This window comes from Pelodiscus sinensis, chromosome 11 (genome assembly GCF_049634645.1).
Source record: "Pelodiscus sinensis isolate JC-2024 chromosome 11, ASM4963464v1, whole genome shotgun sequence".
NCBI lineage: Eukaryota > Metazoa > Chordata > Testudines > Trionychidae > Pelodiscus > Pelodiscus sinensis.
This window is the reverse complement of record NC_134721.1, coordinates 46,788,864-46,814,565: the sequence shown is the minus strand read 5'-3', so window position 1 is coordinate 46,814,565 and position 25,702 is coordinate 46,788,864. Positions and strand designations below refer to the sequence as shown.

Genomic DNA, 25,702 nt, shown 5'->3' with positions numbered 1-25,702 from the left:
ATTTGCATCAACCCCTCAGACAGAGACAAACGCCTACAAGATCTTCACCAAGCATTCCTGAAACTACAATACCCACCTGAGGAAGTGAGGAAACAGATTGACAGAGCAAAATGTGTACCCAGAAGCCTCCTGCTACAAGACAGACCCAACAAAGAAAACAATAGAACACCATTAGCTATCACCTGCAGTCCCCAGCTAAAACTTCTCCCACACATCATCAATGATCTGCAACCCATCCTGGACATTGATCCCTCACTCTCACAGTCCTTGGGAGGTAGGTCAGTCCTCACCCACAGACAACCCGCCAACCTGAAGCAAATTCTCACCAACAACTATACACCACACCACAGTAACTAACTCAGGAACCAATCCCTGCAACAAACGTCGGTGCCAACTCTGCCCACATATCTACACCAGCAAGACCATCACAGGACCTAACCAGATCAGCCATACCATCACGGGCTCATTCACCTGCACATCTATCAATGTAATATATGCCATCATGTGCCAGCAATGCCTCTCTGCCATGTACATCAGCCAAACTGGACAGTCCCTACATAAAAGAATGAACGGACACAAATCGTATATCAGGAATGGTAATATACAAAAACCTATGAGAGAACACTTCAATCTCCCTGGACACACAGCAGCAGATTTAAAAGTAGCCATCCTGCAACAAAAAACTTTAAAAACAGACTTCAAAGAGAAACTGCAGAGCTACAATTCATCTGCAAATTTGACACTATCAGTTTAGGATTAAACAAAGACTGTGAATGGCTAGCCAACTACAAAAGCAGTTTCTCCTCCCTTGGTGTTCACACCTCCACATCAGCTGCTAGAAGGGAGCCTCATCATCCCTGACTGAATTGACTTTGTTATCTCTAACCCTACTCTTGATTGGAATTGTTTTCTTATGCCTGTATATTTATAACTGCCTCTTGAATTTCCACTGTATACATCTGATGAAGTGGGTCTTTGCCCACAAAAGCTTATGCTCCAATAAATCTGTTAGTCTATATGGTGCCACAGGACTTCTTGTTGTTTTTGCAGATTCAAACTAAGATGGCAACCCACTGAAGATCTTAGAAGTGTCACATTGGACACCCAAAATAAGTGGATACTTTTTACCTTAATCTCTCTAGGATGTCATTCCCCATTTATTCAATGGGATTAGTAACACCCCTTCACCTCACCAAAGTAAAGTGAAAATAAATTCATTGACATTAGTGAAACACTCAGATAACTAGGGTATGTCTACACTACCACCCTAGTTCGAACTAGGATGGTTAATGTAGGCAACCGAAGTTGCAAATGAAGCCCCGGATTTAAATATCCCGGGCTTCATTTGCATCTTGCCTGGCGCCGCCATTTTTAAAGCCCCGGTAGTTCGGACTCCGTGCCCGTGGCTACACGCAGCACGGAATAGGTAGTTCGGATTAGGCTCTCTAATCCGAACTACCTTTTCTCCTCGTGGAGGGTTCAAGTATATGATGGCCTCAGGATTGGTGTGCAGGAGCTTGCTGGCCAGGAGTGGGGCAGGGTGCAGGAACAGGCTGGAGGCAGGGTGTCTGGCTAAGGGAGGGAGCCGGATGTGTGGAGTCTCAGCAGGGGGGTGAATGGGTGGGCTGGGAGGGTGTGGGGTCTTTTTAGGAGGGGTGTGACGGGGTCTGGGCATGAGGAGGTGGGGTACCACTTACTTGCTTTCATATTGCAGGTATCTTGTAGCACGGCCTCCTGCACCTTCCATTCACTGGATTCTGGCCAATAGGAGCAAAGGGGAAGCCTCCAAGAAGCACATCCCTGTGAGGCCATTTCCCCAGCCAGAGGAAGGAAAACAGCAGAATGCAGAGCCGCTTTTGGCCCTGCTTGTTCCCTGCACACTGGATCCAGTGGGGAGGCGTGGGGAGGCTTGGGGCTTCCTTCCCCCCCCCCCCCCACAGGAAGCAGGCACTGGCATTGCACTCTTACAGGGAGCCATAGGGCTGTAGCATGAGCACTGGCTCCCTTCTGCAGGGGGGAGCTAAGAGGGGATGAGCTGGGGCTCCAAAAGAGCTATATCTGGCTCGTTAGTCACAGGTTGCCAACCCCTGAATTAGAGCAAATGCAGTTGTATTGTAGGGCTTGGCTATGGACAATGGATCACATGATGTGTCCTGGATGAAAGCTGGAGGCATATAGGTAAGTATAGCAGTCAGTAGGTTTCCAGAATAGATGACATTTATATAACCACCACTTGTTTGCACTGTAATGACCAGGAAGTGGATCTCTTATGTGGCTTGGTCCAGGTTGAGGCTGTTGGTGAAGAGAAAAAAAATGGAATTCTTCTAGGGTCTCCTTCCCATGGATCCATATGATCAAGATGTAATAAATGTAGCACAAGCAGAGGAGGGAAATTAGAGCACAAAAGCTGAGAAAGTGTTGTTCTTAGCCATAAAAATGCTGGCGTAGTGTAGGGCTATGTGGGTACCTACTGAAGTGCCACTGACTTGAAGATACTGTCCCCAAATCTGAAATGGTTGGAGTGAAGGGCAAAGTTACAAAGCTCAACCACTTGATGTGCCCTGGCATCATCAGGAATACCGTTCCTATCAGCTAATAGTCCATCCTTGTGAGTACTGCTATAGAGAGCTTCCATATCCACAATGACCTGGATGGTGTATTCAGGAATATCATTAATGTGCTGTAGTTTTCTCATGAAGTCAGTGGTGTCTCAAAGATAGCTAGGAGTGCTGATAGGGTAAAGACTGAAGAGAGAGTCCACATAGCCAGACAACTCTGCTGTCAGAATGCCAATGCCTGAGATAATTCATTTCTAGGCTTATGGATCTTGGGTAGAAGATAGATACACCCCTAGAGCTCTGATAAAGGATATTCTTTGTAGATCTGGCCCCCTGCTTTTGCAGAAAGTTTCTTGAGCAGATGGCGTAGTTTCTTTTTAATACTCCTCATTGGGATCAGAGGATAGTGGCCTCTAGAATGTGGTATTGGGATAGTTTCCTGGCAGGCTCTTGTTTGTAATTCAACTTATTCAGGATGACTACAGCATCTCTGTTGTCAGCCTCTTTCATTATAATATCAGAGCTGTTTCTGAGGCTGTGGATGGTACTGTGTTCTGCATGGCAGAGGTTATGGGGCAAGTGATGCTGTTTGTTCACAATTTTGGATCTTCTCATGTATAGCAAACAGGAGAAGATCAAGAATGAGCTTTCATAACTGGAGACTCTCAAATAAAACAACTTTCCACACACACTAAAAAGATGACAAGCCATTTAAAATACACACTTAACTTACTGACCTTTTTCCTCTGCAGAGAAGTAATCTAAACTACATGTCACAGAGGCCACAATAGTGGTAACCTTAGCTCACCCAACAATATTGCTAATCTAGTCAACTCCAGGCAACTCTCTAACAGCATATTCTACAGGCCATTATCCTCTGATCTGATGTTTAAAGCCTGACATGGACATAACCATCAAAGATGATTACTAGATTAGAACATCAGTGGTTTAGATTTAAATGTGATATTATAATACCCAAAAGCAAGTGTAGAGAAAATCTGATTAAGTCTATAGGTGCACACTTCAATGGAAATGCATACACTCATGGAAATTACAAGACAAAATGCTTGCTTATAAATATCACAGGCAATTCTAGATTCTCTCTTTTCTCACTTTCTTACTCTTAAAAAACACTAACCAACAACTATGAAATTATAAGCAAAAACTAAGTTCATGAAAAGTTAGAGGCTGCCCAGCTAAAATTCACTAAAAAGTCAGAAGGTGCAAAAGTACATGTTCCAAAAACAACACAAACTCAGCTGTGTCATCAGCTCTTTCGTGTATTAAATTTGTAATTTACTGTATAGCTGAGAATGTCATATTCACGTCACAAAACATAAGGGACGTGGAATGTGGTAGAATTATCATGGTTTTAAAACCTGAACACATGCATATTCCAACTGTAATTTTTAGATGAATAAACTTAATTTGCATTAATTCTTTTAAAATGTAACAAAGAAGTTGTTGTAAACATCTTAATTTAACAAAGTTTGCTCAAAGTAGTTTAGAAATCAAATATTCAGAGCAATATAATTAAGTTTCCTAACCAACCCACCTGCACCAAATGTGTGGCATATTAATTTGCTGAAAAATGTCAGTGGCAGGATTCTATAATCTGAGATAATCGCCTTCCATTCAGGAGAAGCCTGAAGTCAGTTTGATACTCAAGAACATGACTAATAGAAAACTGAGGGAGCATGAGTTAGAGAGGCTATTATTCTCATTTAACCTAAAAGAGAGTGTTTCTCTCCTATTCTCCCAACCTTATTTTTTTATTTTTATTACACTCTAGTAAAAATTACTCTCAGGATCAGATTCTTAAAAGTTATGGGTAAATCTATTCAGATTCATTGATTCTGTTGTAGCTATTAATCTGGTTCACGTGAATTGACAGTAAAAGAACTAACACCTAAAGACTGTCTCAGATCCTGATCCTGGAAGCACTTACATGTGTAGTCATACTGCCTTCAAAGGAAAAAAGATCCTCCTGAGTATCAGGCTAGTGTCCCAACCACTGATGACTTAGGTTCAACTCCCTGCTTTTCCACACAGACGTCCTGTGTGACCTCAGACAAGCCATTTTCTCTTTCTGCCTTGGTTCCCCATCTGTGACATGGGGCTAGTACTTCCTTACCAGACACTGTAAAGATAATTATATTACACATGGTAAGGGACTCACATTATGTTTCCGAGGGACACAAATACCTTAGATAGATATGATCAGCCTGGATATTGTGTACTGATAGATGAGTTTATACAGAAGTATCCAAAGTTTTTTTTTTTAACTAACTAAATATTAGATAATCCATACTTTTTTGCTTACAGTTTGCATTTAGGTCTCAAAAGTTACAAATCAACTTTGGAAACAGTTTGCAAGTGTTTTGACATTCTAAATCATTCTCTACCCCTCATCATCATTCTTTCAGAATAGTGATAGAGATCATAGGACTGGAAGGGACCTCAAGAGGTCATCGAGTCCAGCCCCCTGCCCTCAAGGCAGGACCAAGCTCCGTCTACACCATCCCTGACAGATGTCTATCTAACCTGTTCTTAAATATCTCCAGAGAGGGTTATTCCACCACCTCCCTTGGCAATTTATTCCAATATTTGACCACCCTGACAGTTAGGAATTTTTTCCTAATGTCCAATCTAAACCTCCCCTGCTGCACTTTAAGCCCATTACTCCTTGTCCTGTCCTCAGAAACCAAGAGGAACAAATTTTCTCCTTCCTCCTTGTGACACCCTTTTAGATATTTGAAAACCGCTATCATGTCCCCCCTTAATCTTCTTTTTTCCAAACTAAACAAGCCCAGTTCATGAAGCCTGGCTTCATAGGTCATGTTCTCTAAACCTTTAATCATTCTTGTCGCTCTTCTCTGTACCCTTTCCAATTTCTCCACATCTTTCTTGAAATGGTGGCACCCAGAACTGGACACAGTACTCCAGCTGAGGCCTAACTAGCGCAGAGTAGAGCGGCAGAATGACTTCACGAGTTTTGCTTACAACACACCTGTTGATACAACCTAGAATCATATTTGCTTTTTTTGCAACAGCATCACACTGTTGACTCATATTCAACTTGTGGTCCACTATGACCCCTAGATCCCTTTCCGCCATGCTCCTTCCTAGACAGCCGCTTCCCATCTTGTATGTATGGAACTGATTGTTCCTTCCTAAGTGGAGCACTTTGCATTTCTCTTTATTAAACCTCATCCTGTTTACCTCTGACCATTTCTCTAACTTGCTAAGGTCATTTTGAATTATGTCCCTATCCTCCAAAGAAGTTGCAACCCCACCCAGTTTGGTATCATCTGCAAACTTAATAAGCGTACTCTCTATCCCAATATCTACATCATTGATGAAGATATTGAACAGTACGGGTCCCAAAACAGACCCTTGCGGAACTCCACTTGTTATCCCTTTCCAGCAGGATTTAGCACCGTTAACAACAACTCTCTGACTACGGTTATCCAGCCAATTATGCACCCACCTTATCGTGGCCCTATCTAAGTTATATTTGCCTAGCTTATCAATAAGAATATCATGCGAGACCGTATCAAATGCCTTACTAAAGTCTAGGTATATGACATCCACCGCTTCTCCCTTATCCACAAGGCTCATTATCCTATCAAAGAAAGCTATCAGATTAGTTTGGCATGACTTGTTCTTCACAAACCCATGCTGGCTATTCCCTATCACTTTATTACCTTCCAAGTGTTTGCATATGATTTCCTTAATTACCTGCTCCATTACCTTCCCTGGGACAGACGTTAAACTGACCGGTCTGTAGTTTCCTGGGTTGTTCTTATTCCCCTTTTTATAGATGGGCACAATATTTGCCCTTTTCAAGTCTTCTGGAATCTCCCCTGTCTGCCATGATTTTTCAAAGATCATAGCTAAAGGCTCAGATACCTCCTCTATCAGCTCCTTGAGTATCCTGGGATGCATTTCATCAGGACCTGGTGACTTGCTGACATCTAACTTTCCTAAGTGATTTTTAACTTGTTCTTTGTGTATCCTATCTTCTAAACTTACCCTCTCTCTGCTTGTATTCACTACGTTAGGCACACCTCCAGACTTCTCAGTGAAGACCGAAACAAAGAAGTCATTGAGCATCTCTGCCATTTCCATGTTTCCTGTTACTGCTTCTCCCTCCTCACTAAGCAGTGGGCCTACCCTGTCCTTGGTCTTCCTCTTGCTTTTAATGTATTTATAAAAGGTCTTCTTGTTTCCCTTTATGCCTGTAGCTAGTTTGATCTCATTTCAGCCCTGTAGTCTGGTCTAGCTGAAACAAAAGACAGAACTATGTAGCACTTTAAACCATCTTGTTAGTCTTTAAAGTGCTACATAGTTCTGTATTTTGTTTCATCATTCTTTCAGTCTTTCTTTCATACCATGTAAATTGCCATTCTCCCTCATTATACACCTTTTTCTCACCTGCTTTTTTATCTTTGAGTCTACTGACAAAGTGCCTAGTGCAAAAACTCCTCCAATGGCATGATGTAATTCCAGCTGATTGGTCAGTGACTAAAGCTTCCTGACAAGTTATTTTGACAATATATGGAAATAAATTCAGTGAGGGCTGCAGTATGACTATAGGAATATTAAAAAAAGGCATATATACTGTACCTTTCTCTTGCTAGCTGCAATGACAGCAGGAAGCCATCGACTTTCCCTAGTGTCCATTAACAGGAAAATAATATCATGAGTATCAATAAGCCATTCAAGCTGTGCCACATCCTTTCGAGCCTGTTCCATGGTGACTTCAGAAAAATTCACTGGGTGACCTGGCATGGGGATGCTCATGTTAAATCCTTCAGCATTCTGAGGAAAACACACAGGACATGAGCATTTCAAAATAATGTATTAAACAGACCTGAAAGATATTATTCATAGAAAGGCCAAATTATTCATGTCCACAGACACTGAATTACTGTAGGAACAGTCAAGATCAAGACAAGAGTTAACAATTGGGTACTACTGTAGTCCTTATGAGCTGTTGGCTTTGATAAAGTCCAAACTTCTTAGATATAAGGAAAAAATAGCTAAAAATGAATAGCCAGAAATCACACTATGCAATGATAGAGAGTACTACAAAAGACAGAAGATGGCTGAAGCCTGTGTTACCAATAATAACTGGTTGTAATTCATTTGCAATTATACATAAGTAAACATAGCTTTAGTGCAGCACCTCCAGCATTCCATTAATTGATGCAATGCACCAGGAAAATTAATTTTTGCTTGTATGAGTGAGATCAGATTAATAGTATTTTAAGAATAAAAACTCAAAAATTAGATTATGGAAAGCATTTATAAATTGCAGAACTATTAACCATGGTGTGTAACCTTATCCTTTAAATCATCTTTTGTACCAAATGACTGGAGGATAGCTAACGTGATGCCCATTTTTAAAAAGGGCTCTAGAGGTGATCCTGGCAATTACATGCCAGTAAGTCTAAGTTTAGTACCGGACAAATTTCACTATATAGTGTGACAGACTTAGACTAGCAGGCTGCCACACACTAATAGAAGGCAGATATCTGGGCTTTGGTAAACAGTTTCCTCTTCTCTCAGTAACCAGGGCCGAGCCTAGTGTAGCATAATCAGGCGAGCACTTGGGGCAAATTAAAAGCTTGCCAGAAGCAGCAGCCTAATCAAAACAACTGCAGCCCAGTAAGGCCTGCTGGAGTTTGTTTAAAAGGTCTCCCTGCAGGGAGGAAAAGAACCCAAAGTCTGAGAATGAAGAGGTGCACTGGGTGAGAGCTGGTAATTGCAAGTAAGGCAGAGTGTCATGGAGGAGCAGGATGGACTTGCTCAGGTACTGGGAGGGATTGTGTGGGGGAAGTGGCCCAAGGAAGAAGCGGTCAGACTAGGAGTAGAGGAAACCCTGTCTGTTACTGCTGCCTATGGGTCCCTGGGCTGGAATTCAAAGTAATGGGCAGACATTGTTTCCCCCCAATCCTCCCCATGCCACTACAGAGTCTCCCCCTGAGAGGGGACCCTAGCACTACAGAGGGATTTTCACCCCAAACTGTGGACTAGTCTATGATGAGGAGGGCTCAATAGCCTGTGACCTCTAGTAAAGGGAAAGAGGCTGGGTGTTGAGGGTTACAATGAGCCTTTGAAGCAAACACTATCAGCCAGAAGCTCAGAACCCTTGGGGCACAGCCAGAGCTTTGCCACAATAAGTTAGCTACAGGGGAAGCCTCCCCTAACCCCAGCATCCAGAGCAGAGCGCTTCAGGGAACAGCTAGCCACTTTGAGTAGTCTGGGGCTGCTGGCAGGCAGGAAGCCTTCCTTGGAGTCCTGCAGGGCTGCTGGCCAGGAGCTGCCTTGGTAAGCACCTACTGAGCAGAACCTACCTCTGACACACCACCCCTTCCCTGCACCTCAACTCCCTGCCCCCGGTCACCATCCCATCCTGACCCAAGTCACCAACCAAACCCTCTGCACTCCCTCTTGCACTCCTCCCCAGGCCAGAATCTTCTCCTGCTCAATACCCTCTCCCTGACCCTGCACCCATCCCCAGATCACAACTCCCTCACAAACGCTGCATCCACTCATAGAATCATAGGACTGGAAGGGACCTCAAGAGGTCATCGAGTCCAGCCCCCCGCCCTCAAGGCAGGACCAAGCTCCTACACCCCTCCTCCAGGCCAGAATCTTCTTCTGCACCCATAGCCCTTCCAGAACCTGCACCAGATCACAATTCTCCCTCTCATCCAAACTCCCTCTACAGAAATGTGCAGCCCCTAACCACTTACCAAAATCTTGGATTGGCCCATCAAAAATTATTGCCCACCCCTGGTATAATGGAATTTCAAGCACACTGGTTATTCATCTTCTAGTCTTTGAAAAGAATGGCTATTTAAATTGTGCCAAACAACTTCATAAACCTATTAATATCACTGTAATTTTTGTATTTTTGCCCATAATGCAGATAATGTACCAAATGTATCACAGGCCTCAAATGTATGTGCATTTGTAAAGGATAATGCAAATCAGAATCTTTATGGGTGGATAATATCCATAATTACAAGATGGGTTCTAATATTCTAATCTGAAAAATGGGAAATAACTGTAAGAGGACATTTTGCACTTGTCTGCTTTATAAATAAAAGTATCTGAGAATCAATCAGAACAAAATGTCTCCTCCTCATCTAAGAAATCAGCAGTATCAAACAAAAGCTTTTGAAAGACACTAATTTACACATGAATGCTTTGTTTCAGCATTATACTGGTGGTATTTGGAAAGTGATTTTTTAATTGATAGTCACCCTTAAGTCTAAAACTTTTCCTGTTCACATGAAATATTGCACAGTCCACAAGGTTAATTACAGGCATGACAAAACACAGTCAATGAAGATTAGAATGTCAAGGCTAATCTATCTATATCTATCTGTGCATCTGTCTGTCCGTTTGTTCAAGAATTTCTCCTAAACCATAAGAGCTAGGAATGCCAAATTTGGTGTGTAGCTTCCACTCACTGTAACTTAAACGAAGGTCAGGGTTTGGTTGTGTCTGGAAAATGAGAAATGCCGGGAATTGAACTATTTCCCATAACATGAAAGGGGAGGGGCAGAGAGAGGAGGAATGTGAAAGCAAAGGCCACAAAGAGGGGAGGGACGCGATACTGAGAGTGGCCACTGGTGACAGCCACAGCACCACGAGAGTGGCCAGCATGGCTAGGGTTCTACCATCTTACCTGCCAGCTCACTGGTAAGGAGCCCTCTGCCCCAAACTTAGAGCCTCCACCTCATGGAGAGCCTGGAGGAAGGTGTGGGGGAAGGGCATGCTGGAGGAGGGGGGCAGCTCCCAGAGCCTGGTCCCTCCCCAGACAACCTGCATGCCAGGAAAAGGGAGGGCTGTTCCTGGAGCTTCGCCCTCCCCAGACAGGCTGCAGAGGGGAGCCATTGAAAAGGGACAGCCCCCAGAACCTTCCCGCCATCCCAGAAAGCCTGCAGACAACAGGGAAGGGGCGCTGCAGGAAGACAGCAGCCCGCAGAGCCTTGTTCCCTCCCAGACAGACTGGGGGAGGGGGAAGAGAGAGAGACTGGAGGGGGTGGCAGCCTCTGAAGCTTGTCTCTGTTCCCAGATAGCCCGCAGGCCGTGGGGGAGGGCAACTGTGGGGGGAGGGTGCTGGCAGGGAGCGCTGTCCCAGCCCCATGGGAGGAATCAGTGCCGGAGCAGCACCATCCCTGCCACCTTGGGCGGCCCTTCCAGCCCCTTGTCCTGAGCCCCCTGCACTGAGTTCTACATCTCCCTCTTGCCTTGACTTCAGCACCTCCCCCTGCTCTAAGCACCCCAACACCTCTCAACTCTCTGCCCTCAGCCACCTACCCTCTGTTCCTCCTCACCCCAGAACTCTCACTCCAGCCTTCATTTTCAAAAAATACAATCATTGAAATAACATGTCTATTGTTCATTTATTTTTTCAAAGAAACCCAAACCGCTTCCTTCAGTTACAGACCTGAGCAATGCCTCGTACATCTGCTAGTAAAGTGTGAGTGTGTGTGTGTGTGTGTGTGTGTGTGTGTGTGTGTACACACACACACACACACACACATACACACACACACACACACACACACACTTTGTGTAAAGTTTAGTATGGAAAGACACACATGAAACATGATCAATGCTTGAAATGTTGAGATTGTGTAAAAGATTATTGAAATACATTCTCTTTTTAAAAACTGTTTTCTTAAATGATCCCAGTAATGTAGTTGAGTTCACTTACCAGCAGAGGGTGCAACTCAATATTCATATCTATTTACAGTAGCTTAATTTTCAATTTGATGTAGCACATTTATGTATACATTGGCTTGACAGATTTCAAACTTCTAAATCTTTATCATTTCTATGGAAAATATCAATGTTGCTTTTTAAGGACTGTTTTCATTTTTCATCTATTTAAATTCTGACATTTGTTGGAAAGTATGGGGGTTGGTAAGGATGTGTTCAGTGGAACTGTTCTAAAATCAGCCATTTTTAGGAGCACATCACATTTGTAGGAGCACACCACAGAAGAGAAACTGGAGAAAGATTGTTTATTATGACTCTGTGGAAAGGCAGTGGAGATGAGGCCTAATAATTCACCTTATTATATATTTTTATTGCCACAAATTTATTCCTTAGCTCCCTGCATGTGAAAACATGGCAGAAAAAAATGTGTTTCCTTGCATTTTAGTCTCCTGCTCCCCTTTTCTTTTTAAGCATTAACATAAGCAGAGTAAAGAACTATCGTGGAGCTACTCTCAGCCAGCCATATCTGGTTGAAACCCATATCTTCTCAATATGTTAAGATTTAATCACCAAGATATTTTACTTACCACTCCAGGGAATATTTTTTGCAGTCTTTCTGCTGCCGCAAGTGCCTTAGGCTTCCCACCATCAAGACAATCTTCAAATTCATAGAGAGGCTGTCGTACAGGGTTGGAATAAGAGATTTTTGCATTGTCCACAAATGTGATCTGTCTGACTCCCCATCCCTAAACAAACAAAAAAATCAAAATAATTGGTAATGACTAATTGAACACTGTAAGACTTGGTTCAAAGGATGTAACAAACTCCTTTAAATCTATAGCATCAAAAGAATAAGTGAACTTTTTTCACAATTTCAGATTCTAGGTTTAAATGCAGATTAAGTTATTAAAGTTTTAAGAACATAAGAAAGGCCATATTGGGTCAGACCAAAGGTCCATCTAGTCCAGTATCCGGTCTTCCCAACAGTGGCCAATACCAGATGCCCAAGAGGGAGTATACTGAACAGGTAATCATAGAATACTAGGACTGGAAGGGACCTCGAGAGGTCATCGAGTCCAGTCCCCTGCCCCCACGGCAGGACCAAATACTGTCTAGACCATCCCTGATAGACATTTATCTAACTTGCTCTTAAATATCTCCAGAGATGGGGATTCCACAACCTCCCTGGGCAATTTATTCCAGTGTTTGACTACCCTGACAGTTAGGAACTTTTTCCTAATGTCCAACATAAACCTCCCTTGCTGAAGTTTAAGCCCATTGCTGCTTCTTCTGTCCTTAGAGGCCAAGATGAACAAGTTTTCTCCCTCCTCCTTATGACACCCTTTTAGATACCTGAAAACTGCTATCATGTCCCCTCTCAATCTTCTCTTTTCTAAACTAAACAAACCCAATTCTTTCAGCCTTCCTTCATAGATCATGTTCTCTAGACCTTTAATCATTCTCATTGCTCTTCTCTGGACCCTCTCCAATTTCTCCACATCTTTCTTGAAATGTGGTGCCCAGAACTGGACACAATACTCCAACTGAGGCCTAACCAGCGCAGAGTAGAGAGGAAGAATGACTTCTTGTGTCTTGCTCACAACACACCTGTTAATGCATCCCAGAATCATGTTTGCTTTTTTTGCAACAGCATCACACTGCTGACTCATACTCAGCTTGTGGTTCTCTATAACCCCTAGATCCCTTTCTGTCGTACTCCTTTCTAGACAGTCGCTTCCCATTCTGTATGTGTGAAACTGATTGTTCTTTCCTAAGGGAGCACTTTACATTTGTCTTCATTAAACTTCATCCTGTTTACCTCAGACCATTTCTTCAATTTGTCCAGATCATTTTGAATTATGACCCTATCCTCCAGAGCAGTCGCAACCCCTCCCAACTTGGTATCATCTGCAAATTTAAAAAGCAGGGCTCGATAATTAATGTAATCTACTCACCCGTAGTGAGTAGATTACAAGCCGGCACAGCCGCGAAGTGCGGTCAGCGCATGCGCAGCACGCCAAACCGCATAGCTGGCGAGTGGGGCTTGCCGCATCTTGGCCAGCCCTTTTAATAAGCATACTTTCTATGTCAATATCTAAATCATTGATGAAGATATTGAACAGAGCCCATCCCAAAACAGACCCCTGCGGAACCCCACTTGTTATACCTTTCCAGAAGGATTGAGAACCATTAATAACTACTCTCTGAGTATGGTTATCCGGCCAGTTATGCACCCACCTTATAGTAGCCCCATCTAAGTTGTATTTGCCTAGTTTATTGATAAGCATATCACGTGAGACCATATCAAACGCCTTACTAAAGTCTAGGTATACCACATCCACTGTTTCTCCCTTATCCACAAGACTCGTTATCCTATCAAAGAAAGCTATCAGATTGGTTTGACATGATTTGTTCTTTACAAATCCATGCTGGCTGTTCCCTATCACCTGCCACCTTCTAAGTGTTCACAGATTATTTCCTTAATTACTTGCTCCATTATCTTCCCTGGCACAGAAGTTAAACTAACTGGTCTGTAGTTTCCTGGGTTGTTCTTATTTCCCTTTTTATAAATGGGCACTATATTTGCCCTTTTCCAGTCTTCTGGAATCTCTCCTGTCTCCCATGATTTTCCAAAGATGATAACTAGGGGCTCCTCAGATACCTCCTCTATCAGCTCCTTGAGTATTCTAGGATGCATTTCATCAGGCCCTGGTGACTTGCAGGCATTTAACTTTTCTAGGTGATTTTTAACTTGTTCTTTTTAAATTTTATCTTCTAAACCTCCCCCCTTCCCACTAGCATTCACTATGTTAGGCATTCCTTCAGACTTCTCAGTGAAGACCGAAACAAAGAATCATTAAGCGTCTCTGCCATTTCCAAGTTTCCTGTTACTGTTTCTCCCTCCTCAATGACCAATGGGCCTACCCTGTCCTTAGTCGCCTTCTTGCTTCTAATGTATTTATCTCATGTATCATCACATGATCCTTCTCCTGTCATCCATTTCCAGCCTCTGACAAACAGAAGCTAGGGACACCCTTCCCGGCTAACAACCATCAATGGACCTTGTAGGAGAAAGAAAGAGCCTGAAGCATGGGCCTGGTGTTTGAACTAAAGTAAGAGTTATACTGTGCGTAACAGACAGGCCGTGTCAAAAACAAACGTTTGCCTGCAAGTCAGTGTCTCTCAGCACTAGAACTACTAGCTTGGATAGAAGCACATGAAGTATGTAAATACATGCCATCAGGACAGTACAAGGACAACTAACAGAGTACATGATAAAATAGTTTGAAACAAGAGTGAAAGCAAAACATTGGGCAGTGAATGCTTTGGAGGAAAGTACAAGGGAGGGGAGGTACCAAACATATAATTAGTGTGCAAGACGATACGTACAGTGTGTATCAGATTGTTCATTTCTGTCTATAAATATTGGGGTACCTCACTTACCTCCTAGGTTGGCCAAAGGGTTGATAGAGAAATCCATATTATTGACTGAGCTACGTCCATTGTCTCGGGTACAAATACTTAGGGGCTTGGATGACATCTGGCTACTGACACCTATTAATGTACTTCGATTGACAATAAACCTGACTCGGGTGCCTTTGTATCTTATCCAAGTATGTAGTCTTTGGGGCTCTTGTGAAGTCTAATGTGCTAGCTATCTGTGCAGAGCTGGCATGATATACTGAAGGAACATACGAAAATGCACACAGCCGAACATTTATCATCACTGACAGAGCAGGAGACCTGTCAGGATGCCACACCAGTGAATCCTGAATTTACTGTTTCGCTGTCCTGAACTACTTCAAACCTAATCTCCATGAATTTATCTAGTTTTTATGAACTCTGTTAATGTCCTGGTCTTCACAACATCCTCTGGCAAAGAGTTCCATAGGCTGATTGTGTGCTGCGTGAAGAAAAACTTCCTATTGTTTGTTTTAAACCTGCTACCTATTAATTTCATGTGGTGACCTCTAGTTCTTATGTTATGGGAACAAGTAAATAACTATTCCTTATTTACTTTTTCCATACCACTCGCGATTTTATAGACTTCTATCATATCACCCCTTAGTTGTTTCTTTTCTAAACTGAAAAGTCCCAGTCTCTCTTCATATGGTACCTGTTCCAAACGCATAATCATTTCATTGCCCTTTTCTGAACCTTTTCCAATGCCAATATATCTTTTTTGAGATGAGGTGACCACATCTGTACTCAGTATTCAAGACGTGGGCATACCATGGTTTTATATAGAAGCTAAATTAGTCCCCATCATATTGTATGTATAGTTGGGATTATTTTTTCCAGCGTGCATTACTTTGCATTTATCAACATTAAATTTCATTTTCCATTTTGTTGCCCAATCACTTCATTTTGGGAGATCTTTTTGAAGCTAACTATACTTAAACTCCTTTTGATCACAACAAATGGTGTCTTGTTAGCACAATTATTTATTTCAGATATTTTGGTATGAATTTGATTGAGAACTCATTTATTATTTTATTCAGCACAATTTTCCATTTTGTTACCTGGCCAGTTTTTAATAAAAATAAATAAATCAGCAATATTTTTGTGACACATATGTTGATCTCCTTGAATACTTCCACTTTTTATGCAAGGATGAAAAAAGCAGTCTTTATCGCAGACAGCAGGTCACCTTCAGGAATGACTCTGATACTTACCAATAAGGTTCTGGCTACACTACAACCCAGTGTACCAGCTCCTAGCAGCAGACATTTAGCAGACACAACCTTCTCCAGCTCAAGAGTAGGCACCAATCGCCAGCACATCAATTTAAGATTAAGATCTACAGATGACTCAGCTAACCTATGTAGTGAAATAAAAACAAACATCATTCCTGAATACTTTCTAATGCAATATTGACCTTCTGTTCTAACTAGAGCACTGCACCATGCAATTTGTTCTTACATATCTTGGCCTTTGTACAGAATTCTTAAAAGAACCATGCATAAATTCTACATATCTTGGCCTTTGTACAGAATTCTTAAAAGAACCATGCATAAATTCTACTAAACTCTTTGTAGATCAGATATATAGTAAATAACAGAAGGTAAAGATGAGGTGTCATGCCAAGAGCATTATTTCCGTACACAAATTCTGACATTCTATTCTATTTCCATCACATATAACAATAAATATGCCAAAAATTGTAACACAATAAACTTTTATTAAAATGTTTACTGGGTTCTGACAAATCATAGAATACAAGAACTGGAAGGGACCTCGAGAAGTCATTAAGTCCAGTCCCCTGCCTTCACAGCAGGACCCAGTATCATCTAGACCATCCCTGATAGATGTCTATCTAGCCTGCTCTTAATTATCTCCAGAGATGGAGATTCCACAACCTCCTTAGGCGACTTATACCAGTGTTTAATCATTCTGACGGTTAGGAAGTTTTTCCTAATGTCCAAACTAAATCTCCCTTCTTGTCCTATCCTCAGAGGCTAAGGAGAACAATTTTTCTCCCTCCTCCTTTAGATACCTGAAAACTGCTATCGTCTCCTTTCCAAAGTCTTCTCCTTTCCAAACTAAAGAAGCCCAATTCTTTCAGTCTTCCTTCATAGGTCACGTTCTCTACACCTTTAATCATTCTTGTTGCTCTTCTCTGGACCTTCTCTAATTTCTTCACATCTTTCTTAAAATGTGGTGCCCAGAACTGGACACAATATTCCAACTGAGGCCTAATCAGCGCAGATTAGAGCTGAAGAATGACTTCTCATGTCTTGCTCTCAACACTCCTGTTAATGCATCCCAGAATCATGTTTGCTTTTTTTGAAGCAGCATCACACTGTTATCTCATATTTAGCTTGTAGTCCACTATGACCCCTAGATCCCGTTCTGCAGCACTCCGTCCTAGACAGTCGCTTCCCATTCTGTATGTGTGAGACTGTTCTTTCCTAAGATTAAACTTCATCCTATTTACCTCAGACCATTTCTCCAGTTTGTAGATTGTATGAAGCTGGGAGGAGTTGCAGCTGCTTTGGAGGATAAGGTCATAATTCAAAATGATCTGGACAAACTTAATAAGCACACTCTCTATGCCAATATCTAAACTGTTGAAGAAGATATTAAACAGAACCAGTCCCAATGATTTAGCAAAGATGTTCAAACAAGAACAAGACAATTAGTAATTACCTATTTTAAAAATTTACCCTCTGGGTACTTGACAAGATTGCTATAAACGTTGGATGGAGAGGGAGCTGGGAACCAGAGTTTGTCAGGCCAAAGAAGCCTAGTTTTGGCCTCCAGACTCTCCTGGAGGGATGCCAGCCTCCTGACGACTGTGCTCCCCTTCCAGCTGCACTCCCTACCTAGAGATGTGAACATCTAGTCGACTATCCAATAAGTAAATGCTTATCGGACAGTCGACACGCTAGTCGCTCCCTACCTGCTTCCTGGGGGAGGAAGGAGTGCTTCAAAGCATCAGCGTCGCTTGGAGCCCAGGGCCAGCTGGGGACTCCCCCCACTGACCCCAGGTCCCATGCGGTGCTGCCACTTTGAAACACCCCATGAAGCCCCATGGCATTTAAAAGCAGCAGTGCCACAGGGAGCCCAGAGTCAGCTGGGGACCACTTTGACATGCTGTGGGGAGCATATGGTCCCCCGCCGCTCGAGTCCTCCGCTGCCCCCAGCTAATGACCACACTCTGGCTCTTGCAACTGTCTCAGTCCTATAGTCGGTCCCAGTCCTGCTCCTGGACAATGCTCCCTGCCACTCAGCGCACACTCTCCTCATGCTCCTCGGCTCCCACAACTAGCCACCAGACTCCCAGACAGCCCACACACCCTCTCTGACCAATAACATCCTTCTGGAACATGGATGTTGCCAGACCAGAGAGGTGCTATCTGTACTTTATGCTAGGAAATATCAAATACTCCAGAGGCCCATAAGTAATAAACCAAAAAAAGGCAGAATTGCATTTAGTCTCAGAAGGGACAATTTATCTCATCCAGTCTGACCTCCTCAATAGCACAGGCCATTACATTTCACTCAAATTCTCTTATATTACTAATTAGGCTCAGGCATTGAAATCCTCAGGAGACTAAACTTATGTTTGTCACAGACAGAAAACAGAAGAGACCATGGGCAGGGAAATGATGAGGTGAGAGATGGCCAGATGATTTTAGCAGGCAATCCACACCCCATGGTACAGGGGAAGTCAGGGGGGGGAAGGATTTAATTACTCTGGGTTAAGTCCAAACCCCATTGAAGTTAATGGAACTGGATTAGGCTCGTAAAGCCTGTCCGATAAGATGCTGACCCACATTTTAAATTTTCAAAGTGAACAGCCTCTGACCTAAGTTTGAAAATGAAAAGTGGCCTTTCACCTAGATTCCACAAATGCCACAGGTAATTTGTCCCATTTCTATGTCTTCTACTTTGTTAAATTCTGTCTTTGGAGCCTCTCAGTCAAACACCCTCAGACTCCTCCAGATTGCAAGTATTGGTTGCTGTGTGGAAGCTCTGAATGATAACAAAGAAGTTAACCAGTTTCATTTTCAGTCTATGTTGGATTTGCTGGCTGGTAAATGCGTCAGGGCTTTTAAAATTCTGATCAGAGTAGATAAGAACAGTCTGTCCATGATAGGGATAAATGACAATCTTACAGGAGCCTTCTTTCTGTCAGAACCAACCCGCTTTACACTTAGCATGGTCCCCTATTTCAGTCTCATGTTAAGTCTTGATTTGATTTGTTTTTATCACTTTTTTTTTTTTTTTTTTTTTGCAGAGGACTTCACTGCATTACATCTAGTCATTGTGTACAGCTATGCAGTATACACTCATTTTTTGGTCTCTACCAGCTTCTCAAGAACGTGTTACACATAGAAATACAGATTAAAATTAACTTATCTAGATTTTCAAGTTAGTGAAAGCACATATTCCTAGATACTGTGAGAAGCTCCATGTCTTCAATGGGACTTTTCCTTCGAGTATATATTGCACCTAGTAAAAATGGCAGGCAGGACTGAGTACTAACATCGACATAACTATATTTTCTTACCTAACAAAACACGTTTGAGATCCAGGTTTTCTTTGGACCTTATATTTTCTCCTCCTCCCCTCCCCCGGCAGAAGCCTGACATATTTCAGGTCTGATCAGAGTATAAATTTTTGTAAACCATCACATACCTTTTAGGATCCATACATTCACTGAGATTCACCATTCTTGGACCCATGCCTCCTTTTGGGTTTTTCTCCCATCCAACAGCTTTTGGACAATCTACTTTCCATTAAATAAATGAATGAACGAATAAATAAACAAACATTTCCATGATATTAAAAACCTAAATTTCACCTTGACAAAAAAAAAACCTCACTTTTCCCAAAACTGCCAGTTTATCAAGGGTGTTAACTAACAGAACTCTTCACTACAATAGTTATTCTATTATATAGCAAAAATGTGGTAGACTGTATCCCCTTTTCCATATTATGTGCTGGTTTTTCTTTATTTTAGTTTTGAAAGCAAGTTAGCAGAAAAGTCTTAGCTAATGGGCTTTCAAACATAACGGCTACGTCTACACTGGCCCCTTTTACGAAAGGGGCATGCTAATTTTAAACTTCGTAATAGGGAAATCCGCGGGGGATTTAAATATCCCCCGCGGGATTTAAATAAAGATGTCCGCCGCTTTTTTCCGGCTTGGGGAAAAGCCGGAAAAAAGCGTCTAGACTGGCCCGATCCTCCGGAATAAAGCCCTTTTCCGGAGGATCTCTTATTCCTACTTTGAACACTTGTGTTCTATTCCCAGCTCTGACACAGACCAGCTAAGGTTCTGATTCTGCAACGAGTTACACTCATCTTTACAGAGGTGCATATGCAGATTTTCTGAAGACTCTGGAATCTGCTTAAGCAATCTTGAGCAAGTCATTTCATTTCTCCATGCCTTGGTACCCTTATCTGTAAATTAGTATAATACCATTTGTGGACCTTGCATGGAGGTTAATTTTGCTTCACCACTATCATTGGTGAAGTATTATTAGACCCTCAGATAAAAAGAACCTATAAGAAGTTTCCTTCCGTTCTGATGAAATATTGTCTATAGCAACTGAATCCTGTTTTTTATGCTAGAGAGGTTTCCAAAATTTACAATGCATTGCTCTTATTTCCTGCAGGTCTTAATACCACAAGAAACAGATTTTTAAAAAATACCCCAACCATACCAAAATTGTGATTTTTAGAAATTAATGCTGTACTCTCATAAGTACCTTATTTCATGCATTATGAAATGACAATATTAATGTGTGTGTTTTGGTGGCATAGTGATTAAATACTGCTAATAAGAAATGACAACATACATTAATAACATAAGCACTATGACAAATTACCTGTTGCTGTATCATGCCTGTAATTAGAATGAGAGCATAAAGACACACTTGGTGACTAGGCCAAACTATCTTACTCTCAAAGTAAATTATCCTCTTTCCTTCTAGAAGATAAAACTGTTTTCTTTACAAAGACATCTGAATAATTTAAAATGCACAATATTTGAGGTGGCTGTTAACATCAGTAACAAGTTATCTGCACTAATTTTTCTTCCATCTTCATAGTGATTATAAAGAAGTCAAGTAACATTAGTTTCTATATTCTGAAAGCCATCCTTTGACAGTGGATTACCTGAGCTCTGTGACATCTGTGGAAGCTTTATTTCAAAGATGATGCTGTGTGTTATCTCTCTCACGCCTTGCATGGTCCTGTCTCTGAAGCACAGCACTTCAATTGAATGCACATGCTCACCCCTGGCATTATAAATAAATAAATAAATAAATAAATAAATAAAGGTTCTAAAGCAAAAGATCTTGAACTCTTCCAGCAGAAAAGAAGGGTGCTCAAGCAGGAACTTCACTTAATTAGTTCTCTGATGTCATCCAACTTTAATCTTTTGGAAATGAAGACTATGACAAATCTTCCATTGGTACTGAATTCATATACAGGCAGTCCCCGGGTTATGTACAAGATAGGGACTGTAGGTTTGTTCTTAAGTTGAATTTGTATGCAAGTCAGAACTGGCGTCCAGATTCAGCCGCTGCTGAAACTGACCAGCGGCTGACTACAGGAAGCCCGAGGCAGAGCTGCTCTGCCCCAGGCTTCCTGGAATCAGCCACTGGTCAGTTTCAGCAGCAGCTGACTTGGGAACGCCTGGGGCAGAGCAGCTGGGGTGCTGCCGGGTTGGTCCAGTAGCACCGACGAGCGGCACTGCGGGACCAACCCGGCAGCGCCCCAGCTGCTCTACCCCAGGCGTCGGCGAGAAAAGCCTGGTCTGCTGGGGGGGAGGGGCACACTAGCTGCGCCCCCTCCTCCCCAGCAGACCAGGGAGACGCGGAGCAAAGCCGCGGAGGACGCGGGCGGCGGGACTGCCGCCAGCGTCTCCCTGGTCTGCTGAGGGGGGGGTGGGCGCAGCTAGTGCCCCCCCCCCCCCAGTGGACCAGGCTTTTCTCGCCGTGCTTTGCTCCTCCGCGGCTTTGCTCTGCGTCTCCCTGGTCTGCTGGAGGCCCCCCTCCAAGCAGACCAGGGAGACACGGAGCGGCTTTTCTCGCTGCAGAGGACGCGGGCGGCGGGACCGTGCGCGTCTGGGCGGTCCCGCCGCCAGCGTCCTCCGCGGCGAGAAAAGCCCCGTTCGTATGTAGGGATCCGACGTAAGTCAGATCCACGTAACTCGGGGACTGCCTGTATAATAATGTATCTATTTCTATCTGATCAAATATGAAGAAACAGAACATGATTAAGGAACACTCAAAGCAGTCAATTATTATATGGAAACTGTGGTGCAACTCCACTGAAATTGCACTTGGCACTTCCCCACTGTGAACAGCTCATCTGCACGGTGTTACTGGGAACTAAAAGCACCATATGTTTTGAGGCATAATGGACAGAGAAGTCCTAGAGTACAATGTAATACAGCTGCAATGCCAAAGCAGCAGGAGGTGCCATCCTACCTCCTCCACGCTTAGCATGCTCCTCAGAATCCCTAATCAGTTTTCATCTCCTTCCCCTTCACCAACTTAGCACCCATTATTCATCTTCACTCACTGTTGAGCATCAAATCACAGAATTTGGGATTCTCACATTTTGAAATTTCATCTTAAATTATTGAATCACACAACTCAATGTTTGACAGATAGTGTTTTGTAATGCAAAAGATGACGGTGTGCAATAAAACAAAAAAAAGTTCAACTATGCAATGCAGAAGACTTTGAGAGTATGAGTTCTTCAGACTTTGGATCTCAAGAACTCATTTGGTCATTTGGCAGTTGTATTCTCTGGAGCAAGACAGCTTTTCAAGGGCACTTACACATATTACCATCCTCAGTTAGTCTGCACTACTCAACAAATAAATCCAGAGATTATAAACTGGCTTTCAGATGTTGCTTCTACTCACATAGAAATGTGCTATATGCTGAAGTGGCAGTAGCTGCTCCTTACTTTAAGTTGAAGCTGGGTTTCCTTTTGAAATCCAGTTGTTGACCATCCTCTGCTCCAAATTTCCCCTCTTTTTTTTTAAAACACTTTTACCAAACTTTTCAGAAACAACTTCTGTTATGGATGTAATGGCTACATTTCAGAAAAATTTTGAGAGGAATTTGGAGTATAGATAATTTGAAAATGGGGCTCAAACTAGCAATTAAGAATGTGGCAGGCAGAGGTAAGTAGTGAAGAACTATATGGAAGTAGCAACAGGCTGGGTACCTTGCCTTTGCCCACTAAAATAACAAACTTTGAAGATAAGGAATTCTAATTCCTATTCAAAGGATCCATTTTTAATGAACTCATAGTAATTTTTTGTTTTCATCTTTGCATAGATTTTTGTATATACCAGGGACAAAGTTAAGGCTCTTTCTGTATTATGTAAGTCAGCTGGGCTAACAAAAGTGCTCAGTCTAATAAGACATAAAACCAATACCATCTGTATGCTGCCAGGACCAGTAAATTCCTCAGTGGCCATCCTGGATACTGGGTAAAATTGCAGGGATCATAAACTCCAACGGTCACCTACAAACAAAATAGCTCCACTGAACACCTCATGCATAACAGCACAAGATTCACAGTAATAGCCATCAGCACACCTTTTTATCTTAAATGCTATGTCAGTAAGAAATCACATATTGTATTTAAAAATAATGATCAACTCCTACCAATCAGTGATGCATTGTATGCCATTTCATGCACTTTAATAACTCCCACAGCTTCCAGTTTTGTTCATTTTGGCTACCTAACATTCACTTGTACTTCACTGTACAACATGCATTTCCTTAACTACTAAAGCTTAAAAAACATGTTTACAAAACCTGGAGATGCCTACTGTGTGATCAGATTCCCTGGATTCCTAAGCAAACATCCCTGTTGATGAATGGTCACAGTATAAAAAATTCCAATCTCATCTAATCCACATTTAGCCTGCATCACATCTACTTAACTTTACACTATTCAAATGCATTTTTTTCCTGGCAAAGTTTAAAAAGGAGCCAGTTTTTCTTGCATTATAGCTGGTACTCTGGAAAATACAGGCTGACTATATTAATATGTTTATTAATTTATAATGGCTACTATATATTTTGTTTTGTAGAAGGCCACTATATACATTTCCAGGTGTACTTAAAGCTAATGTGATAACTGTAAAACTGAATTATTCTATATTCGTTGGAAAATATATGCAAACAAACAATATAAGTGGGCTTTGTACTTATAGAATGCTATATTTGTTCAAAATTATTAATAAATATTAACTCATCCTCATGACAACCCCATAAAATAAGTAAGTTTTATTATCTCTCTCACATGTGTAGAGAGAGCTCAAAGACCAAATTTTCAAACCGTCAACTAATTTAAGATGCCTATACTTCTGGATACCAAGTTTGAGACGCCTAAAACTACACTCCCTGAAGTCCAGGTGTAATCAATGGAAGCAGCTGGTGTTCAGACACTTACTGGACTTATTCTTTGCAGACAAGACCTGTATCTCAGTATAGTATTCCAGCCAGAGCTCAAACAATATGTACATTCAGCACAAATATTTCTGGCATAAATGCAAAATTCCCTTTACCTTCTCCTCTTGATCTTGGAAAAAATCATTCCAGTTTTTAAGCAGTGACACCCAAACAGACTTGTCATTATACTTGATTACAAAGTAAGGCAAGGCTGTAACTCCTTCCATCTGGCAAAGTTCATCATAAGCTTTCTGGAGCGCCTGAATCTGCAAATGAAAAGAAAATATAACAGATGGTTGGAATTATCCTAACGCAACAATGCTTATGTGATTCAAAAAATATTTTCTTAGCTGATTATGGAATACTTTAACTTTTTTCTTTGTTAGCCATTTATTAAGTACAGGCAGTCCCCGGGTTACGTACAAGATAGGGACTGTAGGTTTGTTCTTAAGTTGAATCTGTATGTAAGTCGGAACCGGCGTCCAGATTCAGCCGCTGCTGAAACTGACCGCCAGTTCTGACTTACATACAGAATCAACTTAAGAACCCCAAGCGTCCCCAAGTCAGCTGCTGCTGAAACTGATCAGCAGCTGATTCCAGGAAGCCTGGGGCAGAGCAACTCTGCCTCGGGCTTCCTGTAGTCAGCACTGGTCAGTTTCAGCAGCGGCTAAATCAGGACGCCTGGGGCAGAGCAGCTGGGGTGCTGCTGGGTTGCTCCAGTAGCGCCGCTCCTCGGCACTACTGGACCAACCCAGCAGCACCCCATCTGCTCTGCCCCAGGCGTCCTGATTCAGCCGCTGCTGAAACTGACCAGCAGCGGCTAAATCAGGACCAGAGCAGCTGGGGTGCTGCTGGGTTGGACCAGTAGCGCCCAGAGCGGTGCTGCGGGACCAACCGGCAGCGCCCCAGCTGCTCTGCCACAGGCGTCCGGAGAAAAGCCTAGTCTGCTGGGGGGGGGGGCGTACTAGCTGCACCCCCCCTACCCCAGCAGACCAGGAAGACATGGGCGGCGGACCGAGACGCACCGCGGTCCCGCCGCCTGGGTCCTCCGCGGCTTTGCTCCCAGTCTCCCTGGTCTGCTGGAGACCAGCAGACCAGGGAGACGGGGAGCAAAGCCTCTGAGGACGCCGGCAGCGGGACAGCCGCGGGGCGTCTGGGCTGTCCCGCTGCCGGCTTCCCCCGCGGCTTTGCAAAGCCTCGGGGAAGCCGGCAGCGGAGCAGCCCAGGTGTGCCTGGGGTGCCCCGCTGCCCGAGCCCCCCCCTCGGCTTTGCAAAGCCTCGGGGAAGCCAGCAGCGGAGCAGCCCAGGCGCGCCTGGGGTGCCCCACTGCCCGAGCCCCCCCCTCGGCTTTGCAAAGCCTCGGGGAAGCCAGCAGCGGAGCAGCCCGAGCCCCCCCGCAGCTTTGCAAAGCCTCGGGGAAGCCAGCGGCTTCCCCGCAGCTTTGCAAAGCTGCGCGGGGGGGG

The 25,702-nt window shown here is 43.0% G+C and overlaps 1 protein-coding gene across 9 annotated transcripts in view; it reads right to left on the bottom strand.

Annotated features, from left to right (window-relative positions):
• ATG7 (autophagy related 7) overlaps positions 1 to 25,702 on the bottom strand; it is a 179,067-nt gene that overhangs the window by 130,360 nt on the left and 23,005 nt on the right. For 8 of the 9 annotated variants that reach the window (XM_075939620.1, XM_075939619.1, XM_075939622.1 and 5 more), the window contains 7 exons: positions 24,356 to 24,505; positions 23,216 to 23,304; positions 20,932 to 21,053; positions 19,449 to 19,542; positions 15,980 to 16,124; positions 11,891 to 12,049; positions 7,188 to 7,382 (listed from right to left, as the gene is read on the bottom strand). In XM_075939620.1, the coding sequence (XP_075795735.1) occupies positions 7,188 to 7,382; positions 11,891 to 12,049; positions 15,980 to 16,124; positions 19,449 to 19,542; positions 20,932 to 21,053; positions 23,216 to 23,304; positions 24,356 to 24,505 (954 nt within the window). The remainder of the gene's footprint in view (positions 1 to 7,187; positions 7,383 to 11,890; positions 12,050 to 15,979; positions 16,125 to 19,448; positions 19,543 to 20,931; positions 21,054 to 23,215; positions 23,305 to 24,355; positions 24,506 to 25,702) is intronic. The other variant, XM_006117613.4, reaches the window with a different exon arrangement.